The 25891-nt window shown below is 46.0% G+C and overlaps 1 protein-coding gene and 1 non-coding gene across 8 annotated transcripts in view; one reads left to right on the top strand and one right to left on the bottom strand.

Moving 5' to 3' along the window:
* The window catches only part of NTRK2 (neurotrophic receptor tyrosine kinase 2), a 356778-nt gene that overhangs the window by 264169 nt on the left and 66718 nt on the right, over positions 1–25891 (bottom strand). For 5 of the 7 annotated variants that reach the window (XM_029055020.2, XM_029055019.2, XM_029055016.2 and 2 more), the window contains 4 exons: positions 20225–20361; positions 19641–19773; positions 13162–13461; positions 78–119 (listed from right to left, as the gene is read on the bottom strand). In XM_029055020.2, coding sequence (XP_028910853.1) covers positions 78–119; positions 13162–13461; positions 19641–19773; positions 20225–20361 — 612 coding nt within the window. The remainder of the gene's footprint in view (positions 1–77; positions 120–13161; positions 13462–19640; positions 19774–20224; positions 20362–25891) is intronic. The other 2 variants (XM_029055014.2, XM_029055018.2) reach the window with 1 other exon arrangement.
* LOC114808318 lies at positions 16505–16642 on the top strand. Its single transcript, XR_003756164.1, has one exon. It is a non-coding gene; the product is annotated as a small nucleolar RNA SNORA7 (small nucleolar RNA).

Below are 25891 nucleotides of genomic sequence, written 5' to 3'. Positions count from 1 at the left end.
AATAGTTCATCTTTTGTTGGATTATTTAATTTTTGTCATTTCATTTTGGGGGAAAAAATGGTAAAAAAGCAAAATACCATAGATACCATAAAGGCCAGAGTCGTAAATTGGGTCTGTACCTAGACAGCAAAACAAAACAAAACTTTTAAGAACACATTTTGGAATTCCAAGATTACTACCCACCACAGTCTGTCTGAAAATGAAAAATGCCCTGAGTAGAAAGATTGACTATTCAGTGACATTATTTTGTAAGAAATACAAAAGTTGATCATTTCTGCTTCAGTTTCAAAATCTTCTTATAAGACTGCCAAGACCCCAGAAATCACTTTGGGAGCTGACACAGTGAACTGCTGAACAAAGGTTTCCCTGAAAAACAAGAGTTCACATCTGTCTTGTGTGCAGAGCACTGTACTACACATTTGGGAGAGTACAATATAGCAGAGTTGGTAGACATGATCCCTGAACTGAAGGAGCTTACAGTCTGGTGGGAGGAGACAGATACGAAAATTGATTATGGATATATACTTAATAATAATAATGTTGGTATTTGTTAACGCTTACTAGGTGCAGAGCACTGTTCTAAGCACTGGGGGAGATACAGGGTAATCAGGTTGTCCCACGTGAGGCTCACAGTCTTAATCCCCATTTTACAGGTGAGGGAACTGAGGCACAGAGAAGTGAAGTGACTTGCCCACAATCACATAGCTGACAAGTGGCAGAGCCAGGATTTGAACCCATGACCTCTGGCTCCCAAGCCCAGGCTCTTTCCACTGAGCCACGCTGCTTCTTACTGAGCCACGCTTCTGCTATGTGTCTGAGGGTGGGGTGAATAACAAGGGTGTAAGGGGCACATATTAAATGTGGGTGATGCAGAAGGGAAAGGGAGTAGGGGAAATGAGGGCCTAGTTAGGGAAGGCCTCTTAGAGGAGATATTTCAGTAATAGTAATTGTGGTATTTATTAAGCGCTTACTATGAGCCAAGCGCTGCACTAAGCAGATACCAGACAAGAGACCAGACAGAGTCCCTGTCCCACATGGGGTTCACAGTCTAAGTAGGATGAAGAACAGGTATTGAACCTCCATTTCACGGATGCTGAAACTGAGGCACAGAGGAGGTAAAAAAGGCTTTGTAGGTGAGAAGAGTGGTGGTCTGTCGTATATGAAGAGGAAGGGAGTTCCAGGCCAGAGGGAGGACATGGGCAAAGGATGAGCGATGAGGTAGTTGAGCTTGAGATACAGTAGTAGGTTAGTGTTAGAAGAGCAAAGTGTGTGGGCTGGTTTGTAGTAGGAAATCAGCAAGTTAAGATAGGAAGGGGCGAGCTGACTGAGCGCTTTAAAGCTGATAGTAAGGAGTTTCTCTTAGATGTGGAGGTGGGTGGGCAACCACAGGAGGTTCTTGAGGAGTGGCGAGACGCAGAGTGAATGGTATTTTTAGAGGAATGAGCCGGGCAGCAGAGTGAAGTATGGACTGGAGTGGGGAGAGACAGAAGGCAGGGAGGCCAGAGAGCATTATGACGCAAATATTACCACCATCCAGCAGTGATAAAAGGGAAGCTTGATTTATTGAAACCTCCCATTGAGCCCCCTTCAGGATATACCACCCAGATTTATTTTCACCTTGGTCAAATTAAAACTGCATCTAACCACACACTCCGACAGGGCATCTGAAATCCCGTAATGTAAGCCCAATATAAAACAAATAAAATGAGTTCTGCCCTAGGGACTGCAAAATGAACCCAAGGACCCTGAGGTTTTGCCAAATGATTTGGTTTTTGTTTCTGATTCATTATGGTGGTGGAAGGGAGGTGGGTGTTGTGGGTGGGCATTTGAAACTTCTCTAAATCAATTAATCAATCATATTTATTGAACACTTACTATGTGCAGAGCACTGGACTAAGCACTTGGGAGAGTACAATATAACAGAGTTGGTACACAGGTTCCCCTCCCACAATGAGCTTCTGTTCCCCCCATCCCCCCGACTCAATAGGAAACTCGGGTCTCATTCTCATTTTCTGAAGAGTTTTTTTCTGAATCTCTTTCAGACTCCATGAAATGAACTTCCACCTGAATCTTCCTTTCATAACGGGGATGGCCAGATTTAGCCCGAGGTGATGAAAGGAGGAGAAAGGAAAAGGCAGTGAAAAGGCAATGTTGGAGTTTTATTGTCCCTAAGCATTGCACTTTATGTGGCAAGAGTAAGCCCATCCCTGAGAGGGAAATACCTTTCACAACCCTGAAGTCTTTTGGAACTTTGGGCGACAGAAAGAGATGCAGAGAGAGTATATATTAACATTACTAGAATGGGTCTCTGGTTCATCAAATCCAGCATTCTGCCTCCGGCAGCACCAAAATCAAATCAAATCTGCCATTCTGCTTACTCTCCAGAGCTCAGGATGTCATCGGCAACATTTATTGGGGCTTTGTATATATTGAGTTATTATTATCTGACTGATAATAACCCTGTGCCTTTTTAAAGTTCAGCTTTGGTGTGTGTCTTGATGATGCCCTGTCTTTTCAAGTCCTTCAGGGTAGCTACATAAACTAGATCCTTTTATTTCATTTAAATTTAGTAACCTTTTATTCAATCATGAGGCTCTTGCGAGAATGAAATTAGAAACTTCAGCCCAGGATGGTAGACACTGATGATTTCATGGGTTAAGGCGGGCACACTTTGGCAGCTAAGAGGTAGATTCGAGAAGGAAGGGCCGAGGAAAAACTCCATGCATTTTGGAGAATGTAGACCAATTAATCAATCACATTTATTGATCATCTATTATGTGCAGAATACTATACCAGGGACTTGGGAGAGTGCAAAAGAGTCAACAGACACACCCCCTGACCTCAAGGAACTTACAATCTAGCAGGTGAAGAACAAAATCTATCTGAACAAGGAATGATGCCGAAATGAAAAGGAGGGGGAAATCTGAGGTGTACTTGAGCAAGTAAAATGGGATGAGACTTAGGGAACAGACTTGCAACTAGGACTTGAAACGGAAGGACTCAGTATCCCATAATAAAGAGCCTGCTTCTCAGCTCAAGCAGGAATTCTCAGAAAAAAACAGAATGCTGGTGTTGTGTTGATGGAGCCTCTCCAAGCCTCCCTCTCCCTGCCCCCAACATCCCCCATGCCAGGAAGAAAGAGAATACATGGGGGAGGGTAGGAGGAAACAAAGGTGGCCAGTTCTCTTGTAATTATTTTGTGTGTAACCCCTACTAGACTGTAATCTCCTTAAAGGCAGGGATCATGTCTACTAATTTTATTGTACTCTCCAAGTGCTCAGTACCGTGCTCTGCACACAGTAGACTATAAGCTCCTTGAGGGCAGGGATCGTGTCTTCTAATTCTATTATCCTCTCCCAGTCACTGAGTCCAGTGCCCTGCATCCAGTAGGTACTGAATAAATACTACTGCTTGACTGACAGGATGATTAAATCAGGGGATTTATGGAAATGTGGGAGTGCCATTGAACCCTTTGAGGAAGAGTGAAATGATATTTCTCATCAACTCATGTTCATCAAAATGGGAAACGGGATCAGAACATCCAAGACTCCCACACATCTGTGTACAGATCAAAGTTTCAGTATTACGGGGCTCTGCACATAGTCAGCGCTTAATTAATACCACTGATTGATTGGCAGAGAATTTGGGTAAAATACGCTTGGGGACTATCTGATGCTTAGTGACATATTTTGATTTTTTTTTCCATTTCTTTTTCTAAGAAAAGATCCTTTATGTTCTTTACCTACCAACCAGTGTTCCTGACTGGATAATACTGACCTGTTCTTCTGAGAACATCACTACCTTAAACTTTTGACTGACATTTACCCTGAGAAAGCATGGCCTTTAAATATTATGTAGGGTGGAGGCTTATTCCAAACTGGCTTTGTTTGCAATCCCTACGTTTAGCATGATTGAGCACCTGTGGGAGACCTTTGTGCTATCCACATTATGAGAACATGGACAAAAACTAATCGCTTCATGATTCTGAATACCAAAATCAAACCTCTTCAACATCTCCTCCACTTAGAGATAAATACACCTACTGGTTTGGATGTTTTCACCCTTCTTTCTTATTTGCAGCTCCTCTTATTGTCCTCATCGAGAGGTATCAATTGCAACTTTATCTTTCAAATAAGAGGTGGATGGGTCTCTAAGCTCTAAACGAGATTTTGTTGGAGGATGGGAAGGCATGACAGAGAGACATATTTTCCATTCTCCTGCCAAGATGTAATTTATAAATAATGGCTGAAGCTGGTTTTTTCAGATGAAGACAAGCAGAAGAGAGCAAAAGTCACATCTGTTTTCTTCCTTCCAGTTTTCAAATATCTCTAACCTCAGAAAAAATGTTCGTCTTCATTACTGACCAGTCCCCCCGTTTCAGGGGTGATCAGCAGTGGAAGAACCTTGCCTGGAAACAAGCGATAAATTGTTCTCTTCCACAAGTCCTTCCCTGCTTTCCTCATTAACCTGCCTCTGAAGCTTGTCACTTCCAAAGCGCATCCCCTTTTGCCCTAGGATCCTCCGTAATGGGGGATTAAAACAGCGAGTGGACCTGGGTTTGATGCCTAGCTCCACTAGTGACGAGCAAAGTGGATCTGGCAGAGTCAATTAATGGTTTGGTTCATCACGTGACTCATCCTTAAAATGAAAACAATAATATTTACTTTTCCCAAATTCACAGGAGGGTTGTGAGACATATAATGTCACGTGGGAGCTCCTAGGCTATGAGAAAGCTATTGAAGGATAAAAATCATTAATTAATTAGCACCATTATTAGAAACCTGAAGCTTAATTACACTCGTAAGAGGGGCTGGGGTTTTTAAAGCACCAGGCAGACAGATCCTTCTTACCAGGGCCCTTTGCTTTGTTGCCAAGAAGCTGGAACCATATTTTCTAGGGCCAGGTCTGTGAGAAGCAGCATGGCCCAGCGAAAGTCTGAGCAGGGGCCTGGGAGTCAGAAGACCTGGGTTCTAATCCTGATTCTGCCACTTGCCCGCTATGTGTCCTTGGGCAAGGCACTAAACTTTCTGGCTCTTCAATTTCCTCATTTGTAAAATGGGGGTTTGAGTCCCTTGTGGGACAGAGACTATGTCCTACATGATTATCATGTAGTTACTCCTGCTCTTAGTACCATGCTTGGCACAGAGTAAGTGCTTAAAATATACCACAATCACTATTATTGTTATCATCATCAACATCATCATTATCATGATCAAGTTTGGCTTGAAATCATCGGCGAAGTGTGAGGGCTGGGTTGCAGTAGGAAATCAGAAAGGTAAGGTGGGATGAGGCAAGGTAGCACGAAGCAAGCGCATGTCAATCATACCATTTAGCTATGTTTCACTCTGTCTGGAGACCTGCAGCTAAAATTACTGATGTCTTCTTTTGCATAGAGCATTTGACCTTCAAGAGCTCTCAAAACCTGCACCACTTAACCCAGGCTTCCCGTATCTCTTAAAGCGATTTTAAATGGGTTCAAGACAATGTACGCCGGCTCCATTAGGAGGGGCACGGTTCTCTCACCCACCACACCCTGCAGCCATAGCTGCTGCAATGGGTTCAATAAAGGGCTGTTAGCAGGCAGGATTCAGTTCTGGTCCTAGCCAGATCTGGGATCAGCTTCATCTTGAGCGAGTCATTTTTTTTGCCTGTAAGCTAAACAGGATACATCAGGGCCTAGGGAGTGTCTTTCAATAAAGTACAATTTTTCATCCCTGCAACCACATTCTTTCATGCCAAAGACTTAAGGAATTCCCTAGCACCTTCTTCCTTTCACCAGCCTCAAGCCACAGGAGGCCTAGAAGCATTTCCACTTGCATTTCTTTCCCTCTTTTGTGAAAAAGAATCCCCTTTTCCTTCTTCCTCTTGCCCGTAAATTATTTACCAGTCTGTCACCTCGGCTAGATTTTAAACTCCTTCTGTGCGGGGATGTGTGTCTACTAACTCTATTCTACTCTTCCAAGTGCTTAGCTCAGTACTCTGCACACAGTAGGTGCTCAATCAATTCTACTGATTGATTGATTGATTGGCTGGGGCTAGTTTAAGTTCCTCTGGCAAATTTGAGACTCCATGAACCCTTTGACCTAGAATGATAATAATAATAATAATGGTATTTGTTGAGAGCTTACTATGTGCCAGGCACTGTAGTAGTGCTGGGGTGGATACGAGCAAATCAGGTTGGACACAGTCCTTGTCCCACATGGGGCTCAGTCTCAATCCCCATTTTACAGATGAGGTAACTGAGGCCCAGAGAAGTGAAGTGACTTGCCCAAGGTCATACAGCAGACAAGTGGCAGAGCCGGGATTAGTACCTATGCCCTTCTGACTCCCAGGCCAGTGCTCTATCCACTATACCATGCTGCTTCTTTCTATATAGGCTGGCATTAGAGGAGCAAAATATGTGGGCTAGATTATAGTAGGAAATCATGGAGGAAAGGTAGGATCACCCTGGGAAAAGTCTCATGCCACTCCCGCCTACTCATGAGTGGGGAGAACTAGAACTTGAACTGTTTTTAATTCCTCTGGAAGATTGGTGGCTCCATTAACTCTTCCCTAGCCCTACCTGTGTCCTCACTCCGGCTGAATCTGCTTCCTGCTTCCTTCGCTTCCCATGGGGTGTGACAAAACCAAAGCAAGAGCCCTGACCCTCCAGCAGGTAAATGCAATCTTTAAAATACTTACCACACTTAGTATTATAAAAACATTAAGAGGAAAATAATCCCCTGCCTCTTGGGAGCGAACATGGCCTAGTGAAAAAACATAGAACTGGGGTTCAGGAGACCCGGATTCTAGTCCTAGTTCTGCCAGTTTCCTGCTGTATGACTTTGGAAAAACCACTTAAACTATCTGGGCTCCAATTTCCTCATCTGTAAAATGGGAATACAATATCTACTCTTCCTCCCTTTTAGAGTGTAATTCCCCTGTGGGATTTAGATAGTGTCCAGTTTCATCCTCTTATCTTCTCCAACCCTGAGCAGTGTTTGGCACATAGTAAGCCTTAAAAAAAATGTCATCATGATTAACATTCATTCTCTCAATGATTTCTTGAGGTAGCCAGGCAAAACTGTAAAATGCAATTTAGCTCAGAAACTGGCCAACTCTGTAGACACCTTAGCTCTGATAATAATAACAATAATTATGGTATTTCTTAAGCACCCACTGTGTGCCAAGCACTGTTCTAAGCACTGGGGTAGATACAAGCTAATCAGGTTACCCCACGTGGGGCTCACAGTCTCAATCCCAATTTTACAGATAAAGTAACTGAGGCACAGAGAAGTTAAGTGACTTGCCCACGGTCACACAGCAGACAAGTGGCGGAGCCATCATTAGAACCCATGACCTGTGACTCCCAAGCCCATGCTCTTGCCACTAGGCCATGCTGCTTCTCCCTGATGACAGGTGGAGGACCTTCAACTGACCACTGCTCAGAGAATGGGTTCGAGGGGGGGGGAGGCTAGCATAAGTAGGATGGAGTGAAGTTGTAGCCTCCCCCAAGAACAGTTATCATGGAACACATATTCTCCGCCTGGGCTGCCAATACCTCTCACTTGGGAGTTGTGACTGTGAACAAGCCTTGGAGACAAGGAAGGAAATAACTGTGATAATTAAGGGCTTACTAGATGCCAAGTATTGGACTAAGCAATGGGGTACATACACAGTCATTGCCATCATCGATGGTATTTATTGATTGCTTACTCTATGCAGAGCACTGTATTGAGCTCTTGGGAGAGTATAATCCAACAGAGTTGAAAAACACAACCCCTGCCCATAGCGAGCTTCCAGTCTAGAAGTAACCAGGTTGACCACAGCTCCTGTCCTACATGGAGCTCTCAGTCTATGTAGCAGGGGAAATGATTAGCAGAGAAAAGGTAGAATGAGAAGCAACATGGCCTAGTGGATAGAGCCCGGGCCTGGGAGTCAGAAGGACATGAGTTCTAATCCCGGCTTCGCCACTTTTCTGCTGTGTGACTTCGGGCAAGTCACGTCATTATTCTGGGCCTCAGTTACCTCATCTGCAAGATGGGGATTAAGACTCTGAGCCCCATCCAGCGCTTAGAACAGTGCTTGGCACATAGCGCTTAACAAATACCATCATTATTGTTATTATGTAGGACAGGGACGGTGTCCAATTTTATTAACTTGTATCTACTGCAGCGCTCAGAGTACTTGACACACAGAACGCGCTTAACAAATACCAGCATCATTCACCCCCATTTTACAGGTGAGGAAACTGAGGCCCAGAGAAGTTGTGGCTTGCCCAAGGTCACACAGCGGGCAAGTAGTGGAGCCAGAATTAGAGCCCAGGTCCTCGGACTCCCAGGCCCATGATCTTTCCAGGTGACACCGTAGTGTCACTGCACTGTGAACATTTCTTCCTGGTACTGTCTTCACTACCTTCGCCCCTCCCCACTGATGGGCAGTGGCAATAAGAAAAAGGGACAGGGGGCACATCGGGAAACTTGCCCAGGTGGTAGTTGAATTTTGAAACTTTCACGTTGAGGGAGAAGAAAATGTGGAACTTTGGCGGCAGACGGCAGGCCGGGTTGGGAATCGGGGACTCATACCTCTCACTGAGAGTTGTGTAGCAAGTCCCCAAACGCCCTAGTTCCCCAGGCTCCTCATTTATGAAACACTTGTACGGATAATAATGCTGACCCATCTCCCCAGCCTGAGACGAAGAAGATTAAGTGATTAGTCAGCACGCCGCTGCCGAGCACTTTGGAAGGCCAAAAATCCTAAACCTGGAAGTGATAACCATCGTGTCTCACTTCTTTGAAATTGCCTTAGTGGGTGAGCTCCTCTCAGGCAGGCTCCTTAGCCCTGGTTGAGCCAGAGCAGGTATCTCCCCTGCTTTGAGTTGTGTTTCCAAGAATCGGATTTAGATTCACAAAGCCACTGATGTTATCTGCCGAAGAATCAACACCGCCCTCCTCCGTTTCATTTTCCGCTAGTGCTCCCCGAATTCTGGTGATGATAATGCTCTGTTCCCAGTAGGGAGGAGAGATGTACATTACAGGTTCTCTCAATGAACTAATCACAGGGCTAACAGACACGCCCAAGTGACACTGCCCGGTGGCCCCCCGACAACAGAAACAGCCATCCAGGAGGGCCAGCAGTCAACAAGGGGGCTTCCAGGTGAGCGGTCCACAACCCCCCAAAGAGGTTCAGGGGAGGTTTCGAGGTGACTTTTTTTTAATGGAATTTGTTAAGTGCTTACTATGTGCCAGGCACTGTTCTAAGTGCTGGGGTAGATACAAGCTAATCAGGTTGGACACAGTCCCTGTCCCACACGGAACCCACATTCTCCATCCCCATTTGACCGATGAGGGAACTGAGGCCCAGAGAAGTTAAGTGACATGGCCAAGGTCACATAGCAGACAAGTGGCGGAGTCAAGATTAGAACCCAGGTCTTTCTGACTCCCAGGCCCGTGCTCTATTCGGTAGGCCATGCTGCTTCTCTAAAGGACTTTAGGGAATCCACTCCTGGTCCCAGCTGCCCCAAGAAGAGGCTGTTCCCAGGTCAGGATACTTGTCGAGGGAGGGCAGGGAGTGAGAGAGGAAAGGGGAGTTGAGTACATTCTAATAGACTCGAAGGATTTCTGTGAGGTTAGGTTAGAACTGTTGGGTTTTTTTAATGGTATTTGTTAAGTGCTTACTATATGCTAGGCAGTCTACTAAGCATTGGATTAGATCCAATAGTATTTATTGAGCGCTTACTATGTGCAGAACACTGTACTAAGTGCTAGGAATGTACAATTCGGCAACAGATAGCGACAATCCCTGCCCATTCATGGGCTTACAGTCTAATCGGGGGAGACAGACCCACAAAAACAATAGCAATAAATAGGATCAAGGGGATGTACATCGCATTAACAAAATAAATAGGGTAATAAAAATATATACAAATGAGCAGACGAGCACAGTGCTGGGGGAGGGGAAGGGAGAGGGGGAGGAGCAGAGGGAAAAGGGGGGAAAAGGGGGCTTAGCTGAGGGGAGGTGAAGGGGGGGCAGAGAGGTAGCAGGGGGAGCAGAGGGAAAAGGGAAAGCTCAGTCTGGGAAGGCCTCTTGGAGGAGGTGAGCTCTCAGTAGGGCTTTGAAGAGGGGAAGAGAGTTAGTTTGACGGAGGTGAGGAGGGAGGGCATTCCAGGACAGCAGGAGGACGTGGGCCAGGGGTCGAGCTAATCAGGTTGAACACAGGCCCTATCCTATATGGGGTTCCCGGCCTTAATCCCCAATTTAGAGAGAAAGGAACTGAGGCCCAGAGAAGTAAAGCAAGTTGCCCAAGGTCACACAGCAAACAAGCAAAAGATCTGGGATTAGAACCCAGGTCCTTCTGACTACCAGGCCTGGGCTCTGCCCACTAGACCATGCTGCTTCTCCTTCCCATGGGATCCTAACAAGCCTATCGCATCTCCCCAGAGGAACTCTGGAAAAATGTCAACCAGCTCTGGGGAAGGTGGGAAGAGTGGGTTGTGGGAAACCCTGAAACCAGAGTCAGAGCCTCCCAAAGCAGACCTAACTCCCACCTCGTAGGCCTGTCTCAAACCCTCGGGGTAGTTCCGGGATACTCCATAGACATCTGGAGGGGAGAGATGAGGGGTTCTCTGGTAGAATGATGAATGTATTCCTTCTTGGCCTCATACCACCAACTGCAACCCCTTCCTGTGACTTTGACCCTAAATCCACTGCAGCCCAATTGCTCAGGTTTGTGGCATAACCCCACGTCCTCCTTCGTATGAATGCTGACCCCAGGCCTAGAGATGGAAAGAACAATCGGACCAGCCTACAATAACAGTAATAATAATTATCGTATTTGATAAGTGCTTACTATGTTCCAAGCACTGTACTAAGCACTGGGATAGATACAAGATCATCAGATCGGAAGCAGTCCCTGTCCTGCATGGGGTTCACACTCCAAATAGGAGAAAGAGTGGCCACTGAATCCCCTTTTACAGATGAGGAAACTGAGTCCCCGAGAAGTTAAGTGAGTTGCCCAAGGTCACACAGGAGACAAATGGCAGATCAGGATTAGAACCCAGGTCCTAGAACCCTGGGAAGCAACATGACCTAGCAGATACAGCACGGGCCTGGAAGTCAGAAGAACCTGGGTTCTAATCCCGGCTCTGCCACTCGTCTGCTGTGGGACCTTGGGCAAGTCACTTAATTTCCCTGTGCATCAGTTACCTCATCTCTAAAAATGGAGATTAAGACTGTGTGCCCCATGTGGGCCCTGGATGTGTCCAACCTGATTAGCGTGTCTCTATCCCAGCACTTTGTACAGTGCCTGGTACATAGTGAGTGCTTAAAAATACCATAATTAAAGGGTCCCCTGACTCGGAGGCCTGGGCTCTTTCCACTAATCACATTGCAGGAAGTGACAGAGAAAGGAAAAATTGGGCCCTTGGTGCCGGTCCGAGGGGATTCTGAGGCTGCAAATGGTTTGAAGAATCTGAACCTATACATCCCCTCTCAGCCCGGGTTCCAAGAAAGACAAGGAATAGGCTTCAATCCCAGTGCCCTGATGGTGCCATGGTAGAAGCCCACAAGGGTGAAGGTTTTGACCCCTCTCCCTCCCAATCAGTGGTTTGCCCCGACCTGCAATAGCCCAGGCATTCTCCTTTTGGCACGTCGAGAGGGCTGGCGCTCCTAAACTTCTTTGTCTTTACTGGCCTCATATCAGATCTCTGAGCCTTTGTTCCAGGAACTATAGGGTAGTGATGCATTGGCCAGAATCCTATCTTCATCATCCCCGCTTCAGGGTTGAGGTGGGGTGCCTGCCTCCACTTCTGGTGAGCTCCCATTGTACTGTACTCAACACAATACTGTATTTATCTTAATACAGTACATCCACTTCAGTTGGCACCATTTATTTTTGCCAGTTCTTCTTTGTTTCCATCTCCGGTGCAGGCAGCTCCCAACTGCTGTGATAATTAGCGAGGAATTCAAAGCTGGATGAGGATACCCCACCCGATTCAATGTCAGAGCAGTGACTCAATTCTATCAACTACATTTAGAAATGAACATCAGGCTTGATCTTTGATGCTGCACCATAGTAATGTATCTGGCACTCCCAAAGAAACATCCCAGGAAAGAGGCAACAGAAAATGACTATTGCTACTGATTAGTATTTTTTTTGATACGGTATTTGTTAAGCACTTAATACATGCCAAGCACTGTGTCAAGCACTGGGGTAGATACAAGCTAATCAAGCCGGATCCAGTCCCTGTCCCACATGGGGCTCACGATCTTCATCCCCATTTTACAGATGAGGTAACTGAGGGACAGAGCAGTGAAGTGACTTGCCCAAGGTCACACAGCAGACAAGTGGCAGAGCCAGAATTACTATGAAATGGACAGTTGGGTTTGAAAATGGAAAATTCCCTCTACTGCAGGAGGGTTGCGAGAGTCAAGGGGCTGAATTAAGGCCACTGCAATCACTAACGTTGAGCCTGACTTTATTTCCTGCTTTGAGAGAGCCTTCAACCGTGGAGAGGTCCCTCTGTGGTTTTACATAGGGGAATAGAAGGGAACCTGCCTCCTGCTGTCACTCTCACAAGGATACTATGGAATATCGGGCCCTTTTCTTCAGCAGGAGGGGCTCCACCCCTCATCCCTGTCCACAACCTTTTGGGGTGTGGGTCAATGCGGGGGTAAAGAAGGAATAAACGTTAGCTGCCGAAAAGAAGAAAATGCAAAGGAAATGCTCCAATTCCACTCCCCCAATTAAAGATATGGTAATGTACAGCAACTAGAATCTCGAGCCCATTCTGAAAAGACTGATGGTAGGTGGCTTACTTTTCTGGCCTACACCTTCTGCCCTAAAACATCCCTGTGGAAACTGATCACTGCTGGGACTACGTCCTCGGTCCCACGCTTTCATTCATTCAGTCATATTTATCAAGCACTTACCATGTGCCGAGCACTGTACTAAGTGCTTGGGAGAGTACAATATAACAATAAACATACACATTGCCTGCCCACAACGAGCTTACGCTTCCACACTCCTCACGAAGGACAAACTCTCAAGGGCTGCATTAGGCCTGCTGGCTTCAACTCTAAATTCAGCAAGCTTCTCCCTGCCTCACAGCAATCACCCAGTGGTCCTAAGGCCCCTTCGTCTCTCCCCGCTCTCTGAGTCTCCCACGGTCCAAGCGTACTCACCGTCAACAGGACGGCCCATGAAATGAGCGTCCACCCGTTTCTCATCTTTTCCATACTCGTTCTTGGCCATCAGGGTATAGGCGCCATTGTTTACATGAGTGGGGTTGTCCAGCTGAAGGCAGCCATGGTATTCGGTGTGGTTGGTGACATGGATTTTGGTGCAGATATACTTAGACTCGTTCAGGATCGCCCCTTGGTGGAACCACTGGAGCGTCGGCTTGGGGTTGCCTTTCACAGTGAATGGAATGCACCAGTGGTGGTCTGAGGTTGGAGGTTCGAGAAATGTGATCGTTGGCGCAACTAAACCGAGAGACAGACGGGCGGAAAAAGAGAGAGTGTGTGTTAATGGCATCAGAAATCTTGAAAATCCCTTTTGCTATTGTTTTCTCTTTGAACAAATCAAATGTATCAGAGATGGGAGGTTATAAGAGCATATGATCATCATGCATGGTGTCATATTTATTGAGCGCTTACTGGGTGCGGAGCACTGTACGAAGGGCTTCGGAGAAGACAATATAACAGAGTCGGTAGACACATTCCCTGCCCACAACGAACTTACAGTTGAGAATCTACATCACCAGTGGTCCATCCAGCTTGAGGTTCTGTCCCCCTCAGGGGCAACAGACTGCTTGGGGGAATTGGGGGAGGGTAGCCCACTGACCATAATAGTAATAATTATGGTATTTGTTAAGCGCTTACTATGTACTGAGCACTGTTCTTAGTCACCCATTATGGACCACTGTCCAGGACATGATCCAAACCCCTCTTAAATCTGCTGACTATGGACCACTCGTCCATCCAATCAATCAAGCAATCAATGGTATTTACCGAGCACTTCCTGAATACAGAGCACTGGATGAAATGCTTGGGAGAGTACAATAGAGTTGGAAGACACGATCCCTGCCCTTGAGGAGTTCACAGTCTAGTAGGGAGTTCCTAAACCTCTCTTGAACCCACTGATATTTTTGGACTGCACGTCCGTCCGTGAAAAGCAGCAGACACCACACCATATTACGGTCTAGCCACAGGAAAGAACTAGGGCAAGCGGCTCATCGGACAGTGCCTCATATGGACCTGGATGCCACCTCAATAAATCCCACTGTAGCCCGATGCCGATTCTGGAACAAAAGTAAATCCCAAGCAGATCACAAAGCAGATCATGAAAGGGCTCAGCTTCAGTAGGTATCTGTTTATGGGTGTGTGTGTGTGTGTGTGCGTGCATGCGCACACGAACGCGGGTGTTACCTAGACTTAGCCAAGATCATAAACATCAAAGATCAGAGGGGAGCTATTCTGGGCACTGTTTCTGACCATCTTGCATGAAGCCTTGATCTGTTGAGACTTTTCTAGGGCATGTCAACTGAAAAAAGTGGTTGCCAAGGCTTACTCTCCCCCAAGTATAATAAATTGATGTTTTACACTGCTGTCAGTAGCGGAGGCTCATAGGAAACCATCATATTTAATTCACTTCAGCTGGATTTGTGCTAGGTTCCCAGAGGTAAAGGGTCAATGCTTTTATCCTCTAAATGCCCGTGCTCTTGTCTAGGTCTTGACAGACAAATAGATTGCAGATTATTCCAAGGTCTAGTAGGAACTACTCTACCCATGGCAAAACAAACATTACCAGTTGATTTCCAGACAATAGAGTTCCCGCCCTGTATAGAGAGCTTTCGCATTTTGTAATCACTTTTAATGCCGCCTTTCTCTGATGATTGAGGAGAGTCAGAGAGATGGACACAAATGTTCGTGTGGGCCAGATTTTCCAAAGAGAGGTGGTCTCCAGCCTCTGAAAGCTGAACGGCAGTCTATACTGTTGAAGTGAGAAGCAGCGTGGCTTAGTGGATCAAGCACAAGCCTGGGAGTCAGAAGGACCAGTGTTCTAATCCCAGCTCCACCATGTATCTGCTGTGTGACCTTGGGCAAATCACTTCACTTCTCTGGGCCTCAGTTACCTCATCGGTAAAATGGTGATTAAGAGTGTGAGCCCCATGGGGGACAGGGACTGTGTTCAACCTGATTAACTTGTACCTACACCAGAGTTTAGAACAGTGCTCAGCACAAAGTAAGTGCTTAACAAGCACCATAATTACTACTATTAAGTGGGGGGGTAAGGGGGTCTCCACAGTTACCACTGCCACTCGCTCCCCTGCCCATTCTGCACCTTGCTCTGGTCATCTCATGGAGACTTAACCCAAGCAGAATCAGATTCTAGTTGCCCTCTCTCGATGGATCTGGAGCTGCTTGGTTAAAGGTCTTCAAACCAAGGAGTTGTCAGGAGATGCCTGTATTGCTCAATGATAATCGTTAATTATCTGTTAAATGCTTCCCCTGTGCCAAGCACTGTACTGAGTGCTGGGCGGATTCATTCAATTGTATTTACTGAGCGCTTACTGTGGGCAGATACCAGACGTAGTCCCTGTCCCACACGGGGCTCTCAGTCCAAGTCAGAGGGATTGAATTGAAAGAGAAATTGAATCCCCATTTGACAGCTGAGGGAACTGAGGCACTGAAAAGTTAAGGGACATGCCCGGGGTCACGCAGCAGGCAAGTGGCGGACTTAAATCAGGTAAATCTTCATATACATCACCAAAGCAGTCAGGGTGGACTTGTGAAAGGGCAAGAGATATCAGCCACTGGACTCTGTGAACATTATGTGCGTGTATGTGTGGGTGGTTAATTGTTCGCATGCGTGTGGACACAAAAACCCACTTGTATAAATGCACTCGCAAATTAACCTGGGACGGAAGCTTTCTTGGAGAGATCGAGGGCCGAGGTTAGTCATCAGCAATGCTCTGCCAGTTACCTCTCACCTCCTAACTCCAGGTGTCCCCCAAAGCTCTATTCTGGCTTTCCTGCTCTACACCCACGCTCAGAGAGCTCATCCACTCACTTACAAGGCTTCAGCTTCCACCTCTATGCAGATGATTACCAAATCTATCTCTCCAGTCCAGATCATGGTATTGTAATCCCGACTCTGCCACTTGTCTGCTGTGTGGCTTTGGGCAAGTCACTTCACTTCTCAGTGACCTCAACTGTAAAATGGGGATTAGAACTGTGAGCCCCATAGGGGACTGTGTCTAACCTAATTTGCTTGTATCCACACCAGCCCTTAGTACAGTGCCTGGCACAGAGTAAGTGCTTAACAAATACCAGAATTATTATCATTATTATTATTATCTCTCCCCGTCTTCTGTCCCACTGATGTCCTTATCTTTAAACCCTATTTGCTTCCCCTACCTAAAATGTATTTGAATAAGCTTCTTGAGGCTAGGGATTTTGTCTTTACCTCTATTACACTCTCTCTAGTGATTAGTACAGTATTCTGCACACAGTAGACTATGAGCCCCTCTCAGGGTCGCACCTGGAGAGTTTCCAGTCCTCTACCAGTCTCGACTACGAGAGGGAGAGTCAAGCGGAGGCCTGTCCATTCCATTTCTAGCTTGGCCAGTGGCTGGCGAGTGGAAGATGATCTGCTACAAGTCAAAACTCACCCGTGCTGGACAGCAGCGGTACGGGAAAGTCAAGGGCAGAGACTCAAGTTGACTGCACGGAAGGAGACAGCGGTAAGCCACATCTGTATTTTTACCAGGAAAACTCTCTGGATACACTATCAGAACGATTGCAGATGGAGGTGGGGCGTTCTGGGAGAGATGTGGTCATGGCGTCACTATGGGCCGGAGACGGCTCGATGGCATAAGACAAGACAAGACTTTGAGGTCCTTGGGGGCAGGGATTGTGTTTACTAACTCCATTGGTTATTCTCCCAAGTGCTTTATTCACTCCTCTACACCCAGTAGATTATACTTGTTTGCAATCAATCAATCAATGGTATTTATTGAGGTTTACTATGTGCGCTCTCTCAAGCACTTAGTTTAGTGCTCTGCATACAGTAGGTACTCAATAAATACTACTGATTGATTTGGGAAAATTTAAGGGTAAGTGCTCATCCAGTGGAATTTCACACTTACTGGAGAAAATACTCTTTGAGAGAAGTTGAGTCTTCCGTGTTAAGCACAATGCACGGATCTCGAGTTTGGCAAAAGAAAAGTTCATAAAGATTCCTTTTAAATGAACTCTACTACAGATGAGACAGCACGTGCTATGCTCAGTGATATCAGTTTCAAAATATCAGACGATACAATGAAGCAGGCCGGACAGTTTGGTGGTGATCCTAGCTAGTAAACTTTTACAGTTTCTACGCTGCCATTTCAGAGCTCTGCCCACATCTGACACGATCACCAGGAGTTCACTGGCAATTGACATGAACATAAGGTGGGTAATATATAAGAAGGCTCCAAGTAGAAAAAGTAAGACCCAAAGGAAAGAAAAAGAAAAGGTAGATCAACGCAAAGCCAACAGGAAGGGAAGTGTCAGAAAGGAAAGTGTCAAGTCTGTAGACTTGAGTCAGGGGTCCAGTGTATCGGCAGTAGTTGTGTTTCATTTTCTGAAGAGGATTTGTCAGGTGAAAAGTACCTCGTGTCCTGTCTCTGCAGGGGGTCTCTCTCTGACTGGTGCCACCCCAACATTAGTGCCAATCCACCAGGCTGGAAGGGTGACATTTCATAAAGAAAGGTGCTTGCCCCACTACTGAATCTTCCCTCTGTGACCTCCCTGTAGACTATAAGCACCCCCAGATTGTAAGCTCATTGTGGCCAGGGAGGTGTGTCTACCAACTCTGTTATATTTTGCTCTCCCAAGCACTTAATACAGTCCTCTTGACACAGTAAGTGCTCAATAAATATCCTTGATTGATTGATTGACATCCCCCCTCCCTCTTCTACTGCCACAGCACCAGAGAATGTGTGTTTGTGTGTGTGTGTGTGTGTGTGTGTGTGAGAGAGAGAGAGAGAGAGAGAGAGAGAGAGAGAGAGAAAGGGGGTGAGAAGGAGGAAATTAGAAGGTCAAACACCTCAGGATGAGGAAGTAAGATTCCAAACAATAGAATGAGGAAAGTTAATATTTCACTGGAGAAGCAGAGGCGGAAGCATACTTGGTCTTTAAATCCAATAACCCATTAAGAGAAATGGGAAAAGGTCACTGCTTCCTATACTAGGTTGTGCTGTGCCAGCCTTAGGGACAAGCAAAATGCGCAGAGTGCTGAAGGTTAAGGGGGCATCCGACAGCATCTCGGAAATCAGGATGCTGCGTTCAATGCCGCATTTGAGGTAGCAGGTGGAGGTTTAAAGTCTCAGAAACCCTTGGAGCGCACAAGCCCTTTTCTCTCTCCTCTCATCCACCTCCCCAGCTTGGAACCTCAGCCAGCAGAAGGAGAGAACTGCAAAAGCTCTCAATGCTTAGTACCAGATTTGAGTGAAGTGGGCACTGGGTCCCTGTGCTAAATTAGCATGGTATCAGCCAGTGCCTCCACTTGAGTAACTCTAGTTCAATTACAAAAGCAGAAAGAACTCAAGAAACAATATCCAAGTTGGGTTGCCTTTTCTAATCTAGAGAGCAAAGGTGATGGGAAAAAGGCAGTTTATTTAAGCGCTTACTCATCCACGTAGCCATTTTGCCATTCTCTTCTCCCTCCTACCTGTAATTTGTTTGGTATCTGCCTCCCCAGCTAGAATGGATGCTCCTCATGGACAGATAATGGGTCTGCTAATTCTACTGCAATCTCCCAAGGATTCAGGACAGTGCTCTTCAAAGCCTTATTGAAGGCACATCTCCTCCAAGAGGGCTTCCCTGACTAAGCCCTCTTTTCCTTTTCTTCCACTCCCTTCTGCATCGCCCTGACTTGCTCCCTTTATTCATCCCCCTTCCCAGCCCCATAGCATTTATGTACACATCTGTAATTTTATTTATTCATATTAATGACTGTCTCCCCCTCTAGACTGTAAGCTCGTTGTGGGCAGGGAATGGTGTCTGGTATATTGTGTTGCACTCTCCCAAGCACTTAGTACAATGCTCTGCACACAGTAAGTGCTCAACAAATACCACTGACTGACCAACTGAATGACTGCTCTGCTCCCCTTATACAATATAAGCTCCTTGTGGGAAGGGGATGTGTCACTTCTATAGTCTGCATGTCTCAAATTCCAAATATAGTGCAACTGCACTGTGTGAGTGCTTAAATAATACTAATACTAGTGCCGTAGGTGTTCAATAAATGCTGATGACTGATTGCCAACCTGACCCCCCACCCCCACCCCAGCCAAACAGGATAAATGTACACATCACGGACTCATTCACAATCCCCTTTTGGTAAGAATGAAAACAGTGCAACACGTATGGCCCATTAAGAAGACTTCGTTTTTTGGCACCTGGAGTCGATTTTCCCCTTCACAGTGAGCTAGTAAGAGACAGTGAGTGGGAGTGGAGCCAGCAAACAAGACCGATGCCCATTCCTCAACTAGGGGAAAGCAGCCCCCATGCCTACACTGTTTAACAATCTCTGCAAACCTGTTGCCAAAACGGTAAGTAAGGGCTTGGCCACGGTAATCAGTTTTTGAAAAAAACATGCGCGTCGGTCGACTTACAATGCACCGTGAGGTTGACAGAATCCTGCTCTCTTCCCACAATATTTTCCGCCACACAAGTAATTTGCTTTCCGCTGTCATCGGGCGAAATACCGGTTATGCTTAAGGAGGACAGTTTCTTACTTGTGTCCACCTAGAAATGAATAAGAACAAACAAACAGGATAAAAAGGCTTATGTTTAGGGCTTACTCCCTATCCATCTCCCTGCCCCAAAGAGGGCCGGGTTTATGGCCTAGCTCTTGCCCCTGGGCTGCTCTGTAAGGCCGGGCCTATCCGCTTCTCCTCCCCCACATCTCCGCTAGATTTCAATCTCTGAGGTGAGAAAATCGGACTCTAGCTAGCTCCCTTCCCTTCCCTCCTGGGGAAGAGACCACATAATCTAAAAGGCAAATCTGTTTCTTTCAAACAATCTGCTTGGTCTTTGGGGATTAAGAACAGATGGAAAATAAACATATGCCAACAACTCATTTTCCATTTCTATTTGTGATTATGGAAAATATTAAAAGACGATGACCACATTTAATACTATCTCCAAGACAAGTATCTTGTGTCTGTATCACCACACAGCTGAACATAAACCTTACCACATGTTTGGAGACCAGATTATTTAAATCCCAGGAAATATCAGGAGCTGGAACTCCTGACGTGTTACAATACAACGTGAGACTCCTTCCTTCTTCAACGGTCAGGTTGTGTGTGATCAAATTTGCCGATGGCAAGCCTACGAAACAAGAGGAGGAAAAGCATATAGACCTGTATGTAGTTTCACCTGTTTACATGCACTCTCTCCATCAAGAACAGCAACCTCTCAGTGAGGTTTTCTACACTCTGGTTTCGAACCGGATCATTTATTCTCAGCTACCGACTCACACCGACCCAAAAAATAGTTCTGCCAAAAAGCGTGGCCGATGTGCTGAGGGAGAATGCATTTTGGCAACCGAGTGTGCAAACTGTTCTGAACTGCTAAATAACAGGCTTTTCAGGTAGCTTGTACCCTCTATCTCACGTCATTATATTTCTTTCAGCAACGTTCACACACCGAGAGACCCTAGAGTGATATGCTGAACATCATTTTCTCTTGTAACAAGCGGACTCCAAATTAGCAGGTTGAACAACACATTAGTGGCAACAGACTTTACAATGGTAGGAGACGTAAACTTATATTGAATTCTTCTTGAAAATCGTCACTTAACCCCACAGCAGTAACGATCAAATGAGGGGGAATCACGGCATTATAAATCATAGTCAGTGGCCTAACCAGAGGGGCAATATTGCACCGTTCATAATAACACGCATTCAGTCCTATCCTTTAGGGGTTTTATAGCCCTTTTGTGTACAGTTATTCTGGGATAAATTGTTGCATCCCTTGGGCAATTCTCATGTCACAAGACTGCAAGGCATGAAAACTCTTTGAGCATTCTGAATACCTTATCACTTCAACACTAGTTTTTCTTTATTAATGAGTAACATCCAGGCTATTAAACCATCTCACATGAGTCTGATATACTGCTCAAAGCTACCAAAGGGGTGGGAATGACATTTCTACATTGGAGAGGCTTCTGAGAACCTTAAAGCCATTAAGAATGGGCCAAATAATAATAATAATAATAATGGTACTTATTAAGCGCTTACTATGTGCGAGGCAGTGTACTAAGCACTGGGGAGGATGCAAGGAAATTGCATTGGACCCAGTCCCTGTCCCACGTGGGGCTCACAATTTCAATCCCCAATTTACAGACAAGGTAACTGAGGCACAAAGAAGTGAAGTGAGTTGCCCAAGGTCACACAACAGATGAGTGGCAGAGCCGGGATTAGAACCCACGACCTCTGACTTCCAAGCCCGTGCTCTTACCACTAAGCCACACTGCTTCTCAATCTGCCCTCCCATATGCATCACCTATGCACTTGGCTGGAAACCCCTAATGCCCTTTGAACTCATTTCCTCTTTTTCCATTCCCTTCTACGTCACCCTGACTTTCTCCCTTTATTCACCACCTACACTTCCACAGCATATCCCTAATTTATTTATTTATATTAATGTCTGTCCTCCTGCTCTAGACTGTAAGTTCACTGTGGGTAGGGAATGCATCTGTTATATTGTGTTGTACTATCCCTAGCGCTTAGTACAGTGCTCTGCCCCCAGTAAGCACTCAATAAATATGATCGATCGATTGATTGATAGCCCCACAGCATTTATGGACATATCTTCATACCCTACCATTTCCCCTATCTGTAATTGATTTTACTTTCGGTCTCCCCCGCCGTAGACTGCAAGCTCCTTGTGAGAAGGGATCACATCACCAACCCTACTGAATGGTATTTTCCCAAGAGCTTAGTACAGTACTCTGCACACAGATACCACTGATCCATAGATTGTTAGGTGACTGACAAAGGCTCTTGATTAACCTTCCCATGGATTATCCATAGGTGCATTGTCTGCCCCTCCCCCTCCCCCACAATTCCAAGATATCCTAGAGAAGCAGCGTGGCTCAGTGGAAAGAGCATGGGCTTTGGAGTCAGAGGTCATGAGTTCGAATCCCAGCTCTGCCACTTGTCAGCTGTGTGACTGTGGGCAAGTCACTTAACTTCTCTGGGCCTCAGTTACCTCATCTGTAAAATGGGGATTAAGATTGTGAGCCCCATGTGGGACAACCTGATTCCCCCGTGTCTCCCCCAGCGCTTAGAACAGTGCTCTGCACATAGTAAGCGCTTAACAAATACCAACATTATTTATTATTATTATTAGTGTTACCACTAGGTAACACCAATTTATTGCTATTGTTCTTGTCTGTCCGTCTCCCCCGATTAGACCGTAAGCCCGTCAAAGTGCAGGGACTGTCTCTGTTACCGATTTGTACATTCCAAGCACTTAGTACAGTGCGCTGCACATAGTAAGCGCTCAATAAATACTATTGAATGAATGAATGAATGAATGAATGAATACCAGCCTCAGCTGCTACCATTCAGCTAGCCCAAGGATCATCAGTCAATCACTAAATCAATGGCATTCATTGAGCATTTATTATGTGCTGCATACTGTACTAAGTGCTTGGGAGAGCACGACTGCATTGGTAGACACGTTCCCTGCCCATACTGTCTAGAGGGGGTCTTGTCTTACGCCATTGACTCATTTCTGACCCTTAACGACTCCATGGACACATCTCTCCCAGGACGCCCCACCTCCATCTGCAATCGTTCCGGGTAGACAGACATTAATATGAATAAATAAGTCATTTATAGTAAATAATTTAAAGATGTGTACATAAGTACCTTGGGGTTGGGAGTTGGGCGAATATCAAAAGACTAAAGGTCACACTTCCAAGTGTATAGACGACACAGAAAGGAGAGGGAGCCAGGGAAAAGAGGGCTTAATTAGGGAAGGCCTCTTGGAGGAGATGTGATCTAAACAATGCTTTGGAAGCGGGGAGAGAGTGGTGGTCTGGTGTAAATGGAGGGGGAGGGAACTCCAGGCTAGGGGGTGGACATGGGAAAGGGGTCGGCGGCGAGATAGGTGAGATCGGGGCACAGTGAGTAAGCTGGTGCTAGAGGAGCAGAGTGTGCGGGCTGGGCTGGAGTAGGAGATTAGTGAGGAGAGGTGGGGTGGGTTGAGCTGATTGACTGCTTTAAAGCCAATGGTAAGGCCTTTCTGCTTGATGCAGAGGTGGATGGGCAGCCACTGGAGGTTCTTGAGGAGTGGGGAGACATGGGCTGAATGTTTTTGTTGAAAAATGATCCGTGCAGCAGAGTGAAGTATGGACCGGAGAGGGGAGAGACAGGAGGAGGTCAGTGAGGAGGCAGATGCAGTAGTCAAGGCGGGATAGGATGAGCGTTTGGGTCAGCATGATAGCAATTTGGATGGAGAGGAATGGGTGAATTTTAGCAATGTTGTGAAGGTAGAACCAACAGGAGTTGGTGACAGGTTGAATATGTGGGTGGAATGAGTGAGATGAGTGAAGGATAAAGCCATTTTCTCCCCTCCACCTCTTGCCCCCAGGGTCAATGCCCTCCACTGGTGCTTGGAGTTTGAATGATGCATCACATGAGATGGAGGCACAAAGGTAGGTTCTGCAGAAAGAAGGAAGGCTCCAACCCTTGAATTTGCCCTGCAGTTCATTAAGAGGCTGAGAAAATCAAAGCGCCCTCTGAGACGATCAGCTCAATCTAGCAAGAAATCAAGACCAAAGGGGAAAAAAGGACTTGAAGGTGTGTGTATCTCTCTGACTCTATGTGTGTGTTTGAATGAAAAGCAGCATGGCCTAGTGGAAAATCACTGGTCTTAAAGTCAGAGGACCTGGGTTCTAATCCCCGCTCCACCATTTGCCTGCCCTTTGACCTTGGGCAAATCACTTCACATCTCTGTGCCTCAGTTACCTCATCTGTAAAACAGGGATTCAATAGCTGATCTCCCTCTCCCTTAGACTGTAAACCTCAAACCACAAAGACTGTGTCCCATCTGATTAACTTGCATCTGTCCCAGCACTTGGAACGGTGTTCGACATATAGTAAGCGCTTACCAAATGCTATTTTTTAAAAAAATTGGCTGAGGTTGAATTACCTGTTTTCTTTTATCTGGGCCACTGATTCTCACCATCAGCACAGACAACCCCAAAATTGAAGACAGAGAAGTTGGAAGGGGATTAACTCTTTCATCCATTGCCTGCTTTTGAAGAATCATTTGCCAATCTACTTCAACCGAACAAAATAATAACAGACCACAACCACGGAGCATCATTGATCGGCTCGGCTGGTAGCACTGAGCCACTAACATCATATTAATGCATAATGGGTCCAAATAAACTGATGAGCACTTATTGAGCACCTACGGTGTGCAGAGCACTGTACGAAGCAATTGGGAGTGTACAATCACGTTAGTAGACATGATCCCTGCCCTCAAGGGTCTTACAATCTAATGGGGGCAGGGGTGGGGTCTGGGGGGCTGCCAGACAGAATTACTTAGGAGAGAGATATGATGAAAAGAGAAGTACTTAAATAGTAATAATAATAATGTTGGTATTTGTTAAACGCTTACTATGTGCAGAGCACTGTTCAAAGCACTGGGGTAGATACAGGGTAATCGGGTTGTCCCATGCGAGGCTCACGGTCTTAATCCCCATTTTCCAGATGAGGTAACTGAGGCACCGAGAAGTGAAGTGACTTACCCACAGTCACACAGCTGACAAGTGGCAGAGCCGGGATTCGAACCCATGACCTCTGACTCCCAAGCCCGGGCTCTTTCCACTGAGCCACACTGTAGTACAACACTTAAGTTGTCGTGTGCGGAAGTGCTGTGGGTGCCTGTGAGTGTATAAGTGTTGAGGTGGTAGCTGGGAGGAGATGACCTGAGGAAAATCAATCAAGGGAGGCTTCCTGGAGGAGTTGAGATTTTAGTTGGGCTATGAAGATGGGGACAGCTGTAGTCTGGTGGATCTGAAGGGGGAGAGAGGTCCAATGGGAAGAGTGCGAGCAAGAGGGAGAGGTGAGGGTGAGGCACAGTAAGAAGGTTCCTCTCTAGACTGTAAGTTCCTTGTAGGCAGGGACTGTGTCCACCGACCCTGTTATATGTGTATTCACCCAAGTGCTTGGTCCAGCGCCCTGAACACAGTAAACGCTCAATAAATAAGACCGCGTCATTGATTGAATGATTGGAGGGAGTGTAGAGCGGGGGCTGGGAAGTCACTGCTGAAGAGGGCAGATAAGGAAGAAGGAGAGAGCTGATGGATAGCCAGAAGGTGCTGATGTGGAGGGAGATGGGAAGCCACTAGGGGAGAAGAGTGAGCTCAATAGTGGAATGATGTTTTCAGAAGATGATCTAGGATGTGGAGTGTAGTAGAAACTGAAGAGGGAGAAGTCATAGACTGGGTGGACCAGTAAGGAGAATGACTCACTAGCCAAACCAGGAGATGAAAAGAGCCAGGACGGTTTCAACTGACGTGACTTTCCAAAGCGGCGCTCAGACAACAAGCTTAGAGGGTGAAAATCCACTCAAATTTAACAGCGTGCAATGATGGACGATGTATTTTTCATCCCTGAAAACTATTCTTAATTTAGTGTAAAAAAAAGGCAGGGACAAAACCTTCATTTAACGAAAGAAAACAAGTTACATTTTTCTATCAAAGCATGTTCTACTCGTTTTTCATTTCTGAAATCAAATTTCTGATGTAACATAACAATAACGCTGCATATGAATGATCTGGATATTTACATCCCTTTTCAGCAAGTATGGGTAAAGTCTGGCCAAGGAGCGTCAACCT

Source organism: Ornithorhynchus anatinus, chromosome X5 (genome assembly GCF_004115215.2).
Source record: "Ornithorhynchus anatinus isolate Pmale09 chromosome X5, mOrnAna1.pri.v4, whole genome shotgun sequence".
NCBI lineage: Eukaryota > Metazoa > Chordata > Mammalia > Monotremata > Ornithorhynchidae > Ornithorhynchus > Ornithorhynchus anatinus.
This window is presented reverse-complemented; position numbering and strand designations above follow the sequence as displayed.